The sequence below is a fragment of the Branchiostoma belcheri genome, unplaced genomic scaffold (genome assembly GCF_001625305.1).
Source record: "Branchiostoma belcheri isolate BF01 breed outbred unplaced genomic scaffold, Haploidv18h27 scaffold201, whole genome shotgun sequence".
In the NCBI taxonomy this organism is placed as follows: domain Eukaryota; kingdom Metazoa; phylum Chordata; class Leptocardii; order Amphioxiformes; family Branchiostomatidae; genus Branchiostoma; species Branchiostoma belcheri.
The window spans coordinates 251,383-265,911 of record NW_017803503.1 but is presented as its reverse complement, the minus strand read 5'-3'; the positions used below and the strand labels follow the sequence as shown (position 1 = coordinate 265,911).

General features: G+C 39.0%; 1 protein-coding gene across 2 annotated transcripts; it reads right to left on the bottom strand.

Moving 5' to 3' along the window:
• Positions 1-2,184: 2,184 nt before the first annotated feature.
• LOC109469401 (signal transducing adapter molecule 1-like) lies at positions 2,185-14,182 on the bottom strand. 2 transcript variants are annotated; one of them, XM_019767906.1, is made up of 15 exons: positions 14,021-14,182; positions 12,539-12,623; positions 11,884-11,959; positions 10,842-10,937; positions 9,670-9,816; positions 8,949-9,030; positions 7,666-7,864; positions 7,025-7,119; positions 6,182-6,214; positions 5,361-5,452; positions 4,680-4,770; positions 4,405-4,459; positions 3,509-3,677; positions 2,760-2,935; positions 2,185-2,390 (listed from the first exon to the last, which is right to left on the bottom strand). In XM_019767906.1, the coding sequence occupies exons 1-15, from the start codon at positions 14,061-14,063 to the stop codon at positions 2,252-2,254; spliced, it is 1,578 nt and encodes a 525-aa protein (XP_019623465.1). In that variant the 5' UTR covers positions 14,064-14,182; the 3' UTR covers positions 2,185-2,251. The 2 variants fall into 2 exon arrangements, with proteins under 2 accessions (XP_019623465.1, XP_019623466.1); XM_019767907.1 differs by lacking the exon at positions 6,182-6,214 and having other exon boundaries at positions 14,021-14,170.
• Positions 14,183-14,529: the final 347 nt, after the last annotated feature.

Sequence of the window (14,529 nt, the reverse complement as noted above, 5' to 3'; positions counted from 1 at the left end):
ACACAACATCAGGAAAAGGTGGACCTTCATACATCACAAGTGAAGCACATATATGTGACCATCATCCAACAAGAGAGCAGAGGAACAGAGACAGCAATACAACAACGAACAACAGTGAACCATGATATAATGAAATCCTGGTAATGTTATATTAATTGTATTTCATGATTAGGCCATGTTGATTTGATTATATGGATGACATCCCCGCGCGCATGAATTTTCGGCCGTTTCCAAAAAAAAAAAAAGTTTTCAACCATACTGTAAATCGTACAAAACAGTTGCAAAATGAGCAAAAATATACCATAAGTTACAAAAAAAATTAATAAAAACCGTACCAATGTCGTAGAATGCCAAAAACAAACGAAAAAAGACGAAATTGTAAAGAAATTAATTTGAAGACTAGATTATTCGCCAAACCATATTCTGTGCCATTTGCTCAACCCTCATGACCACGTAGATTTCATAATGAAAAGAACTTTTTTTTTTTGCAAAACTTTTTTTTTATTCGCACGTGCGCATCAGTTTTGGGGCTCCCGGAGGATGTCATCCATATAATCAAATCAACATGGCCTAAGTTGAATAGTATATAATGATATCTGTGCGGCAAAAATGGAATATCGCTGACAGAAAACAATTGCTTCTGTCATATTGTTCTAGCTAGTTATTGGTGGTACCAAAAAACAAAGGGCCTCCTCACATAGCTTGTTTCAAACAATATTCAAGTATGAAATGATGACCAAAATTTGCTAAGAAATGGCGGCAGTAAATGTCAATATCGGACAGATTTAATAATCCAGAATATATTTTTTTTGGTTTTGTAGCCCTGAAATTACATTGGATACCTTTAAACACGGTTGATCTAACCAGAACCAACTTGGAAGATTTAACTTGTAAAAGTTGAAACTTCAATAAAATCATTATGCTTTTTTTTTCCTGAATGGAGTCGGATATAAAGGTAATACGATATACATGTATGTATATATGTACAGAGAAGTCAACAACAACAAAAGAACAATTCTATCAAACTGGCGTTTAGAAATTTACACTGATGACATTATGTTAAATCTAGTGACAAAATGTTGTTAAATATTTCTCCAGATAAACAAAATTTCACAACAAAGTGGATGAAAATTTACCTTTAGATTCAGCTAGATGATCATTGGCTACTAATTAATTGGGTTAACAATAATGATTGACAGTACAAGGTAAATTGAAATAATCATGCCAATCTATGACGTGACACACAAGCAAATACTCAAATAGAATGTCTTGAATACTCTATAAATTACTAATTTGAATTTGGAGAAAAACGCTCAACAACAAAAAAGAAATGTCCACGTCATGATAAAAAAGTACTTTAGGTTTACTAACAAAAGTATGGGGAGAAACCAAAAATGCAAATTAAAATAATTGTTTTATCACAGTCAAGGCATTGTAGTGTGAATGAAATGCCAAAATCACCATTAATTTTATTAGATTAATAAAATTAGAGTTTTTGACTGCCTAGGCTCACAATATGCCACACACTGCTTTTATTAGTATTGCCCTTCTTTTTTTCAAGTTCTAAAATGTCTTGTCTTAGAATACATTTCCTTGCCTTGTCTTCATGGAGTTACTAGTACATTTGTCCCTGTTTAGTTTGCACAATTTAGAACTGATCCATTTTATGTTACAGCTGGACATATTCTATGCTGTTAGTTATATGATTATGTTAGTTATATTCTAACACACTTAGTACTCAATCCTTTTACAGTTTTAGGCAGTTTTTTTGAGGTCAATTTTACAACCAAACTTTGGGGAGTAACTGTAAATAAACTTAGGTTTGTCGATGAAGGTTAGACATCCAGGTAATACGATGCGCCAAAAGGCAGTTACTCAAGCAGCTGGATATGATTTTGGAAACGTCATGACATTTGCATGGGAGCAAATGCAACATATTTCACTCCATCTCCCTCTCCATTCCAAACATTAAAAAAAAACAATGTATTTCATTCGTACCTAATATGGTATGCAGTGAAATATAAACGTTTCCAAAATCATATCCAGTTGCTTGAGTAACTGCTTTTTGGCAAAACTTAGGTTTGCATGGATTTGATTTTGAAATAGGAGGGGAAAGAAGGCAGAATTTTATGTTAGCAGTCAAAACAGTGTGGTAGTAATGCAATGCAAGACAATATGTTTTCTTTAGCAAAGATAAAACCACCAGGAATATATATCATGATTTACAGTAGTGCATAAGTCCTCAGTGGGTCTATAACAAAGGCTGGGAGGCAGTTGTTCCTATTGGTTGTTGCGGGTAGGCGGCCATTCCAGGCTGGTTGCCCACCCCCCCTGGAGGCATGATGCCCTGCATGGTGGTCTGTGCCATGGTAACGGGGGCTGCCATGGTGCTGGGGAGAAAATGGTGGACAACAAGTTAGCAACTACACATACTACAATTAATAAAAATAATTGTATATACTAGTGCTAGAATTCTTTTTTTTTGCATACCTCCAAATTAGTCAAGCTTGTCTCAAACATTGAATGTTTATGACTTCGGTTGAAAAGATGCTCTTTCGGTAACCAAACCTTAAGTTCAGTGCCTAGAAGTGGCCAGGTTGCACTAAGAAAAAAGGTTTCAAAACTAGAAAGGCTGACATTTGCATGGGAGCAAATGCAACATATTCCACCTCATCATGCTAAGCATGGGAAAAACAATATACAAAATGTATTTCATTCGTACCTTATATGGTATGGAGTGAAATATAAAATTTTGTCACCTGTTGGGATATCCCTGCATGTGTTGTGATGACACAGGGGGTCCTGCAGCAGACAGAGTGGTGGGGAGGGAGGCCTGGGCCTGTGCGGGGTGGGAGGGGGGCAGGGTGGCTGTACCTGACATGGACTGGGGTGGACCCTGGACTGGATACGCACCAGCTGGTCCACCTGCATAACCCTGAGAGGAAATAAAAAATTGATTTTACAGTATAATACTCTAAACACATTCATATATGAATATATATATGATCAGATAGGAGTCTAAATCCCTCCTGCTATAAAATTGCAACATGAGTGGCGTCCGTGTGGTGTAGTGGATAGAGCATCCGACTGTCAAGCAAGAAGACCCAGGTTCAATCCCCAGGGTTGGACCCAGACATGTCCGGACATGCACCCAGGCGTTGTGCCCTTGGGAAAGGCACTTAACACGCATTTCCCCCTTCAGTTAGAGGGATCCTGGGCCCTACTAGGGTTTGGGTTGGCGTTAGGAAGAGCATCCAGCCATAAAAATCTTGCTTCAAAAAAAGACCTGTACTTGGTGCAAGCACGTCTAACCCCCGGTTGGGGAAAAATGACGTTAAAATCGGTTTAAAAAAAAAAAGATGTAACCCAACACTAGTTACCATGGTGACAGATGTCTGGTTCAGGTTATTGACCTTAAGTTACTGGTTTGGAGAAGAAGAAGAGGAAACAGAGAAAAAACAATATGTTTTCCTTCCGTAAACATGATGATGACGCATGATGTTCTCACCTGTGGGGGCATGGTGTTGTACTGGGGGAACTGAGGGGGGTAGGCGGCACCAGGAGGGGGGCCTGGAGGGGGGTTGTGAGCAAACTGCGGCATTTCCTTCATCAGTTTGTGATACATGGACAAGGCCTCCATCAGACGCTGGTTTAACGATGTCAGCTCAATGTGTTTCCTACAGGGAAAAAGGGGGATTACTAAAAGTGTTTGCGAAACTTAATCAAGACTGTGCAGTTAGCCACACACACACACACACACAAAGAAAAAATTTGAAATCAGTTTGAACAGTCAATACATGACTTGTGGACATAGCAAAAGATACATGTACCCACCTGCCAATAATTCCTATAACACCATCCCTTAAGGCCTGGTCACAACCCGCCGTACGTGTTTCTGCGTGCTATCTACGTGCAAAAACGTGGGCAAACGTAGGGCATCCGTGCGTGGTGAGTACCGCCTCCGTACGGAATCTTATGGATTTGGGAGCACGCAGTCACACGCCGTAGAACTTTAAGTGCATGTAAACCTTTTTCTGCGTACGGTCTGCAGATTCACCACCCGTGCGTGCGAGTACGAGCGACGCGCGTGCACCGTACATACCGTACGAAAGAAGCACGTGTGAGTACGGCCTCCTTACGGTTAAGTTGCAATCGCACAGAGATCGTACGTTGTAAGCACGTACAACTCACCACTTGCGCAACGTACGATGCACGCAACCGCTCACGGCCAGACCTGGCATGCAGACCACACTCTTACACCTTGCACAACCGTGCGAGTGACGTGCGTCAACGCCACGTTCTCAGAAAAAACGTAGCAGACGTAGCCTCCCAAAAAAACGTACAGACAAAAAGCACGTACGGCGGGTTGTGACCAGGGCTTTACCTGTCAGTCATTACACGTACCTGTCAATCTTTTCAAGTTCCTGGTCAATCAAAGGTCCCATTTGTTGACAAGCATCTGTTGACAAGATTAACAAAGTTACAATGTCATGTATTTTTATGCTCATACACATAGAATACAACACGGGGTATTCCGTATCGCCCGAGGTATTGGCCCGACCGCGCGTCGGATCGCCCGACAGCAGCAAAACATTTATGCATTGCAGTGCATTCATATCTAATTCTGAATCAGTAGTTCATTTTACAGTGCCATTTTGTTTCATTAGTTTTCTTGTTACCTTCAAAAGCGCGGAGATGTGGAGGGTCTGTTGCGTCATCCCCAGTAGGGTTGGCGTTCTGAAGCATGGCTAACGTCTCGTTCATCTTTTCCTGAAGAGTTTGAGACAAAAGAAATAATTTATATAAAAGTAGAAGTAAAAGAGTAAAGGTCCATCCCAGTGTGAGTAGTTCAAACCTTACACTGTGGCCCTGTATATCTACCTCCAGTAAAAAACTGAGGTGTGATATAATTTTGCCTGAAGGTGGCTCACTGGACTGGCAGTGGTTATGAGAAACAAAGAATCAAACATTTTGACTGAACTACATGTTGTTTCCCAAGTCATATATTCTGTGCGAGACTTATTGCACATGCCAGGCAGACCGCCTCACAAGTTCATTTTTGGCATACAATTACAAACAACTTTTTAAATTCACAGTGGCCTGGCTTCTGAAATAAACTGTGGCCTGTCTTGGCCAGGTCGCCTGGCTTATGGCTTGCCTTCTAATCTAAACAGCTGGTGTTGACAGCAACCTAAAATATTGATGGGCAAACTAGCAAAACTAGGTTTCCATTGGGCAACCTGAGAAAAAATAATTTATACCCTTAAGGTGATATTTTCAACATTAATTTATTTCTACAAGAAACATGTCATATTATCATCGTCAGATGTAAGAGTCTGCCACGTCTAATTCAAACCTACCTCGTCAATTTCCACCGGTTCAGGTTCTGGCTCCACAGTGTTGACAGTCACTTCTTCATTAAACTGTACCGTCTTTCCAGCTTTCACCGACACTGGGGGGAAAGATAGACATAGTAAATAACTGAATACTGAGAATAAATTGTGAAATTCAACCAATTTAGATACAGATTAGAAATAATTTTTTGGGGGTGGGGCTATGTAATGTAAGTTAGTTTTCAACAGAAGAAAAACTGGTCAAAATAATTTGCACGAGCAAAGTTTGGAAAAGGCGCGGTTTGGAAAGAAAGAAAAAAATGTTGCACTGCAAAATTCCAGATTCATGGACCATCCATAACCACCAAAGTTTCAAACTTAACAAAATTACATTTTCCTTCCTTCAAACAGGTTTTAAATGTCACTAGGGAAAGAATTTGAGGCATTCGTTTGAGTTCTGAGTCAAAATTGTTATCCTGGAGACTTTTGTTTAAATCTTTCATATTCATAATACAAATTATTACTACAAACAACAGAATTTTGTTAAGATGACACAGATGTGATTTTGGATGATCCCTGGGGAGCACGTCGACAGAACATACTGCACCTGCGCGAAACCCGTAATGTATTGTACATAGCACTTTGTCAGAACATCTTGTATAAGGTCGTATTTGCTTAAATATATAACGTTACATTCCGTTTCCAAAATGTTATGTTGGACAATATATTTTCTGCAACAGGCAAAGTTCTGATGCAATGTTGACCAAAAATCCAACGAAGACCGTAAAAAATGCGGGTTTGCGCAGGCGCAGTACGTTTTGCTGACATGTTCACTGGGGTAAACCAACCTTTGTTGGAAGCCTGCTGAGCACCAGGCTGATCTAAGGTTGTCAAAGACACAACAGTTACACAATGACCTTCACAAACGACCTTCAGGAACCTTAAAGGACAACTAAAGTAATTTCAGCCTTTCAACCCAAAATCCTGTTTGCAAAAGGTGATTCATTAGGTTATACCAGTCCCGCACACATTGGGGTGATATTTGACCCAAATCCATGTTCACATCTGATGCCTATTCCACCAGGAGGCTGCGGTGACGTAGGCTGTCCACTAAATATAATTTAGTCTATAGTACATGTATGTCTTTCGGATAAGATACATGTATAACGAATGTCGTGATTGTAGATGGACTGACATGCTGACAACAGCTTACTGAATTCTCTCTCAGGTGATTATTCGTCCTCTGGTTTCTCTTTATACTTTTCTTTTCGTGGAGATGTTCTTTTATGTACTAATGTTAACAGAGTAGTGATTTCATAGCCTGTTAATTATATTAAGTGGACACACGACATCACCACATCCTCCTGGTGGAATAGGCAGGCATCAAACGCGTGAACAATTTGCATTTGGGTCAAATTTCACCCCTATGTGTGTGGGACTGGTAGAAACCAATGGATCACCTTTTCCAAACAGGATTTGTGGGTTAAAAGGCACCAAAACTGAAATTAGTGTATTTGTCCTTTAAGTCCTTTGACAAAACAATTCTACACCAATACGACAAAGTATGAGACATCTACCATAGAATATACAAAGTCACACCACTAGTTTATGCACATGTAGCGCACGTGTGCGTACAAACAAACAAACAAAAGCAGCACATGAACAACATGAAGAAATGAGTCATAGTTTACCAGGTTCAGGGTCAGCATTCAGGTCAGCTGTCACAAAATTAGCCGGGAACAGTCCAACTCCACGGTACGTCTCACCCTTCCACCAGTTTGGGTCACTAGAAAAAAACAAGATACACATATTTACAAAAGTTTGGTTCTTCTAAAATGTGGAGCTAATGACTTTTGATGCTCAAACTCAAAGCAAAACCTTCTTGCATTTTACAAATCACAAAAAATGTAAAAATAGCAGATTGCCACATGTATTAAGTCACACACAAAGCCACAATTTGATTCTAAACAGTAACCATGTTAAGATTAAGTAACTTACTGATAAACCATAAGTTAACTAAGTTAAGCTCAGTTATAGTCATTGATAAACCATTAACTTACTAGTAATTGAGATGATGACTCAACTCAAGTTACAAGTAGATCATCAAGTTTATCACTCAAGTTGTAAGCTATTGATAAACCAGTAACTTGATAAGTTATCTAAGTTATTGACAAATCAACAAGTTAATAACTAACCTATCATCAAGGACATTTATTTAATGATTTCCCTAGCCTTTTGGTAGTTGTAATCTATTGATAAACCAGTAACTTGATAACTTATCCAAGTTAAGTAATAAGTTATTGACAAATCAATAAGTTGATAACTAACTAACCTATCATCAAGGACACTAATGATTTCTCCCGCCTTGAAGGTCAGTTCGTTGTCCTCAGCGGCCTCGAAGTCGTAGATGGCGCGGACCTTCCTCGTGTCGGACTTGTGACTGGGAGACTCGGAAACCGGCGCTCGGACAGAAGGATACAGACTACCGGAGGAGGGGCTGGACTGGGCCTCCTTTAAGGACAGTTCAATTGCTGGAAGGAAAAGAAAGGAAAGTTTTGCCTTAGATTGATGCAGAATTAAGAAAACTTCTCTTGTATTAAATTTAAACTACACTCTTTGGCATAGCTGCTATTGAAGAGTTTGAGGGAAGACATACACTCAGTAATTTTTATTTTATTTTATCATAAGAACTGCTCAATGTTTGCTTCATCAGTCTGGGCAAGCTTTAAGCCCAATAGCTGGAAGGAAATAGAAAAGAATGCTGTGTTCACTGATACAAAGTTTAGGTAGCTTTTCCTTCAAAATACATTAAACTGCTATGTTATGAAATAAAGACTAAGCTTTAACTTCCAACACTTAGATTACAGAACTGGGACTTACCCAAATTTTCGGTTGACTCCATCAACCTTGTTCACGGAATGACTTGTACCAACACAGATGAACTTTCATGCTAAACTGCTAAAGTTGAACTTTACTGTCTACATAATATCAATCACACATATCTATTGAGCCTTATATCAACTGATCTTTATTCAAATTTTGTTTCTGATGTCAATGCTTTATGTTCACAATCTTTTCTATCCTGTGTACATGGCCACGATATACTATGCAAAAGTCCTGTCGGTCAATCACTTAAACTTACTGTGTTTTTTCATTGTTATCACAAATGGGACTAGTATGGCATGGAAACTAGGACTTTAGAAATTTCGTCAGAAAGTCTCCAGCAGTTCCAGAACAAGCTGCTAGGGGGACCAAACCCACACCACTTATTCCTGACAGGAAAAGCTATCTGTCACCAAATAAGCATGACCATAGCATGTCCAGGACAAAAGATACAAAAAAACGGAAGTTTTGCTGCAGTACCAAGGTCATCCACCAGGAGGCCCATATTTGACCTTGACCTTTGTCTTCCTAAGACCTACAATGTACCAGCATACCAAATATCATCACAATCCATAAAGGTGTTCTGAAGTTATGCTGACTACAAATATATGAAACACAAAAACAAACACACACACACACATACACACACACACACACAGACACGCCAAAAACAATACCTCCATTTTTCATGGAGGTAACAAAAAGAGGACAATAGAGTACAAGTTGTTTTACCTTTCAGCAGATCGTCCTCCTCTTGTTGACTGTTGACCACGTTAGGATCAGCACTGAAGGCTTTGGGCTGGGTACTGGCAGACTGGGGGAGGGGGGCAGACAACACCAAAAATTGTTTGTTAATTGAAGTTCATCAATTACTTCAAAATCATCATATTTTCTGACACAGTTATTTTTATATACAGCTGTCCCAAATTCACCATGGATCAAAACTTTGGTGGATTGACTCTTTGTATTAAAAAGTTTTCACCTAATTTCCTTTTCTGAAACTACAAATTGTAATATTTGTTTAGGATTGCCAAGTGATTTATCATTCTTAAATATGTTTCATCATCAAATAAAGATATAAGTTCTACAACAGGATATAAAATATACAAGATAGAAGAATTGTCATTATCATACAAAGATATACAAAGATATTAAAGAAACTAGAAAGGTAACATTTGCAAAGCAAATGCATAATGTTTACCTTCATGTATGGTTTGCTCAGTTAATTCTTACTCAAACACATTCATATAATATGTGGTCAGACAGGAGTCTAAATCCCTCCTGCTATAAAATTGCAACATTATGTAACCCAACACTAGTTACCATGGTGACAGATGTCTGGTTCAGGTCATTGACCTTATTTGTTTGGAGAAGAAGAGGAAGAAGAAACAGAGCAAAAATAATATGTTTCCTTCTGTGAAGGTAAACAAAAAAAAAACAAGAGAAAGCATACCTTGCTGCTGGGGTCAGGAAAAGAGTGCCCTTCTGACTTGAGGCTGCTGTATAGACTGGGGATCAGGCTCAGCTGTGGGTCGTCAGCAAAGTCTGCTGCCCACTGTTGGACCAGATCCTTCAGCCGGTCACACACCTTCGGATGGGCCTGCGAGCCAGACTACACTGTCAGTACTGCTAACATTATGATGCTTCTTAAATAGAATCTATTTTGATTAAAATACATATAGAATTTTGATACATGCAAAGCTAGTGAATGTTTCTAATCTAATACCAGTTTGGTTCACAGAATGCTTGAAAGTTGGGTAATGAGAATATTATAAAACCATAGATTTTACTTTTCTTTTACTTTATTTTACTCCATGTCTGTGTCAACCCAGCTTATAAGATGCATGTAGGACTATTTCACTACATATGATTATCATGCTTTGTATTTTCAAAGCTATCTTCTTTTCAAAATCATATCCAGATTCTGACATTTTCAAAATCATATCCAGTTGCTTGAGTAACTGCTTTTTAGCATATCGTATTACCTAGATGTCTAACCTTCACCGATATATCTTCTTTTCATAGCTTACAACTGCTTTGTTTGTCTTTCATGTTTTCTTAAACCTTTGTTATGACATGGGCTTATCTTCTGATATCTGGGTACTAGTGCTGCATACCTAAACCCACATTTAGGTTCAGGTCCGGATTCAAGTCCAGAGGTTTAGGTTCAGTTCCGGACTCGTAAGTCTGGACCTAAACCCATGTCATATACAAAATTGCATGTTGGCAACCTTTCAATATTGTCTGGGTGAAACTTTGGCCACATAACATGGAGGCCAACACTTGACGATGCCCAATGTATCTTTTCTTCATTTTGCAGCAAAGTTTTTGCAATCTACGGAAGGTTTTAAGTGGTTTGGAAAGAAAAATTGTAATACGTGAAATGGTCTTTTATGGTATATAAGTCCAGACTCAGTTCTTGACTTTTAGGTTTTTTTTGGACTTGAACATAAACATTCTTACAAGTCCGGATTCAAGTCCAGTGAACTGGTATGCAGCACTATTTGCAACTACTTTGTCTTTCATGCCTTCTTAAACCTTTGTTATGACATGGGCTTGTCTTCCAACATCTAGGTACTAGTATGGTCTCCAAAAAAACTGGAGAAGAATCTGTTGTTGTCTCACCTTACTGAGAATAGCGCGGACCTCAGTACAGAAGTCTCGTGAACAAACTTCCAGGTGAAAAATCTTCCCACAGTTGTTCGCACAGGCTCCAAGAAGCTGCAGGGAACGAATAAACATATTGCTTTATATTATAAAATGAATAAAGACCTTTATTGCACATTTTTGCCACACTGGGCTAAGTACAGGTCACAAAACAAGATGAACAAATACAGTGGATAGATACAAAACAAATCTAACTATCATTAGATAAATTCAACTTCTCCTCGGTTTTCAGTTATAGTAGGGATGAAAGAATAGACTTTCAATAAGATCCAGTGTACAGAATAATGTGTAAAGAACTGAACTAAATCACTATTAATTTCATATTCTAAGTCATAAGTTTCAAGTCCTAAGCATGTGGCGTTGGGTGGTGTAGTGGTTAGAGCAATCGACTATGAACCGGGGAGACCCGGGTTTGATTCCGAGTCGTACCCGGTACATGTCTGAACATGCGCCCCGACGTTGTGCCCTTGGGAAAGGCACTTTACACGACTTTCCTCACTCCACCCAGGTGTGAATGGGTGCCTAACTTCGGTTGGGGAAAGCCGTATTGAGGTCACCTTGTGGCGCCGAATGGCAGCCGCACAGACCCTTGCGACAGTTCCACAAAAAATTATTGTGGAACAAATATGTGCATCATGTGTATTATTTGATTGTTGTAATTCTTGTGATTTGTATTGATTATGTGATACCCTGCATCAATTCAGCCGTATAAAGGCTGTGACTGCACGGGTACCGTTTGGACAATAAAAACCATTTATATATTTATATATATATGTAGAAGCTGCTCCCTAACTTTTGTGCATACTCACTGTATGACAAGTCTACATTGTAGTCAGCCAACTCAGTTCTTTTTGTTACCAAGCTTTTCTGGCTCTCCTCCTCAATGTCTCAACAGCAGCTATTCTTTCATTTTCAAAAGAGAAAATGCATAGTGCATGTACAGGTATAGTATTATAATGTCCCCAAAGTGACAGATAAAATGCCTGCATCCTGTACCCACCGTGAGAGCTTGCATGGCCACATGAGGTACCCTGTGGTTGATTCTCTTGATGATGGACCTCAGACAGTCTTTAGGGCTGAAAAAAAGGACAAGAAGATACACATATACTGTTACATGAACATATCAGCCATACTGTAGGGTTATAAGTTTATTAGCAGTTTATGGTTAGTAATGGGCATGTGATGATTAGGAGGTCAACAAATCTGTTCTGTACGCAGTATAGAGTTTTATATAGAGATGTGACCACTGTCTCTTATTTATTCCATGTGCAGTCTGCATTCTGCAAAAAATTTAGGATTCTTCACGTCTTCTTTTGTCATCCTCAACTGAGGTGAAGCATCATGCAACAAAGGATTAAACGTCCAAGACAAGCAACAATATGCTTTGATGTGTAACACAGTCACTGATGGTCTAACTTGCAAACTAAGTCTTCTGAGGTCAGATTGTCAGTACTGAAATTCTTTTTTTTTTTAAATGTATAAGATGTTGTATGTATAGTTTGTGTTTCTATGTTTGTACCATTGTTTTCTATGGGTGAAATACCTGAAATAAAGACATTCATTCCTTCATAAGTATGCCTGCCTGCCTATGTACTCAGGCCAGGTATAACCATATACAAGTTAGAAAATGTAGACTATATACAGGTTGTTCTTACCCAGTGGGAGTCTGTCCGACTCTGTCACAGATGTCCATTATTAACCCCCAGTCTTCTGTGGTGTTCATCTCACTCGTCACCTTTTCTGTGGGGGGAAAAATGAAAAACAGTCAGCAAAAATGCATGGATAGTTTCATTAGTGGTAAGTCACTTGACAAAGACTTTTTTTTTGCAACAGAGTGCTTCATTCAGCTAATATTTCAGTGACAATCTGTCACCTTTCTCTATGTGTTTTTTTTTTTAATTTGTGGTTGAAACAAATTATTCCGTAGTACTGTGGGGTCATGTGGCATAAATAGTAGCGTGTTTGGCTCAGGACCAAGAGGTCGTGGGTTTGAGTCCTACGGTACCGTGTCACCGATCTTGTGCCCTTAGGGAAAGGCACTTAACACGATTTTTCTCACTTCACTCAGGTGGAAATGAGCTTCGGTTAGGGACGTCCCAAGGATAGGACATTAAATGGAGGTCCCGTGTTTGGGAGAGCCACAACCCACGCACGTTAAAGAACCCACCACACTTATCAAAAAGAGTACGGGACCTTCCCGATGTGAGTGGTTCAAACCTTACAGTCCGGTCTTACGCAGCTTATACTTACATGTACAAAGCTGATGTGTTACACCTAACAAGGTGGTTTACCAGTTATGCAAAACAAACAGTAATCGTAGTGTCATATAGTTGTCATTCACTATGTAGCTTTTTCAAAACTGTGCCACATTGTACTAGTAAAACTATAGAAACTGAAAATATGTGGATGAAAAATTACAAAATTCAGTAAATATATTATATCTGTCTGTTCATCATTCCTGATGTAACCAGGTTTAGGGTCAAGGGTCAAGTTCAGTTCCAGTTTATTCCAGTTCCAGTTGCATTTTACATGTTCTGGAAGATTTAGAGTTATTATAAATATAGTGTGCACGCTAGTTTAGTTAACCTTAGCCAGAGTTACATTTCGAACAATTACGTGTACAGCAGGCTTACAAGAGGGCCTGCATGGGGGGGTAGTGATTACGAATGATGCAAAATCGCCGATTACGAACTGCGTTTGAGTCTCAGAGCTGATTATGACTTTACGATTTGCGGCTAATGTCCTATTACGAATTACATGTACGTTGATTTTTGCGGAGGCTGCCTATGAATTACGAAGACTAACATGGCCTGATTACGCCTTACGAAAAAGGGCATGCCGGCCCTCTTACATGACTGTGGCAAGAAGGCAGATTTTTATAGAAGCCTGGTAAGCCTATATAATAATTTTTACCTTATACTGAAATATTTGAACCATACTTTACTAGCACAGTCATACACTAAAAGAGTGTTCTTCTGTCGTACATTACGTCGCATATGTTTAACTTCTACCGTTTGCTATAATTTTACTAAGCAATGGATGCTATGATGACGCGATTTGTAAAAGAGCCCCCCTCCCCAAGTACCAAATTTATGGTTTTGTCTCAGACTAAAAATCGTCTGACGACCAAAACTTACCGACATCAGGGTCGAAAGGCGACGAACTACTGAAAAGAGGCATCCTGAAGTTTGGTGTGGCGGTCAAAAAATCCACTAAATGTTTTCTTAAGTTAAAACTACGCGATCAAAACATTCAGTCCCAGTGCAAAAACGTAGACGTCTTTTTTTCTGTGGCCCTTGATCACTGAGCCTCGATCACTTCCTGGTTAGTCATCACCGCATCAGAACAAAGTAATCAATAATCATAATAAACTTCAATTTGAACGAAGTTTTGAAATCTATCTACACTGAAATTCTATTAAAACATAATTTTGGTACTAATACAATAGGTAAAGTTTACTTTTGTAGATGGATGTTTCTAGAATAAGGAAACGGTTTCGTTTTGTTTTGCTGCACTCTGCAAAAAAATTACCTCATGGTCACGAGACTTTGCCAACCATATTTAGGGGGTACACATTTAAAAATCGAACTAATATGTGCTATCAAAATTGAAATGAGCACCAAACTATCAAAATTAATAACTAATT

What these genes read in the sequence shown, in the direction of transcription:
- LOC109469401 (XM_019767906.1), bottom strand. Translation starts at nt 14,063, where the DNA reads ATGCCTCTTTTCAGTAGTTCGTCGCCTTTCGACCCTGATGTCG. An exon ending in GGAGGACGATCTGCTGAAAG is followed by an intron (nt 7,865 to 8,948) that starts GTAAAACAACTT and finishes TTTTCCTTCCAG; the next exon opens with CAATTGAACTGTCCTTAAAG. An exon ending in AACCGGTGGAAATTGACGAG is followed by an intron (nt 4,771 to 5,360) that starts GTAGGTTTGAAT and finishes CAAACTCTTCAG; the next exon opens with GAAAAGATGAACGAGACGTT.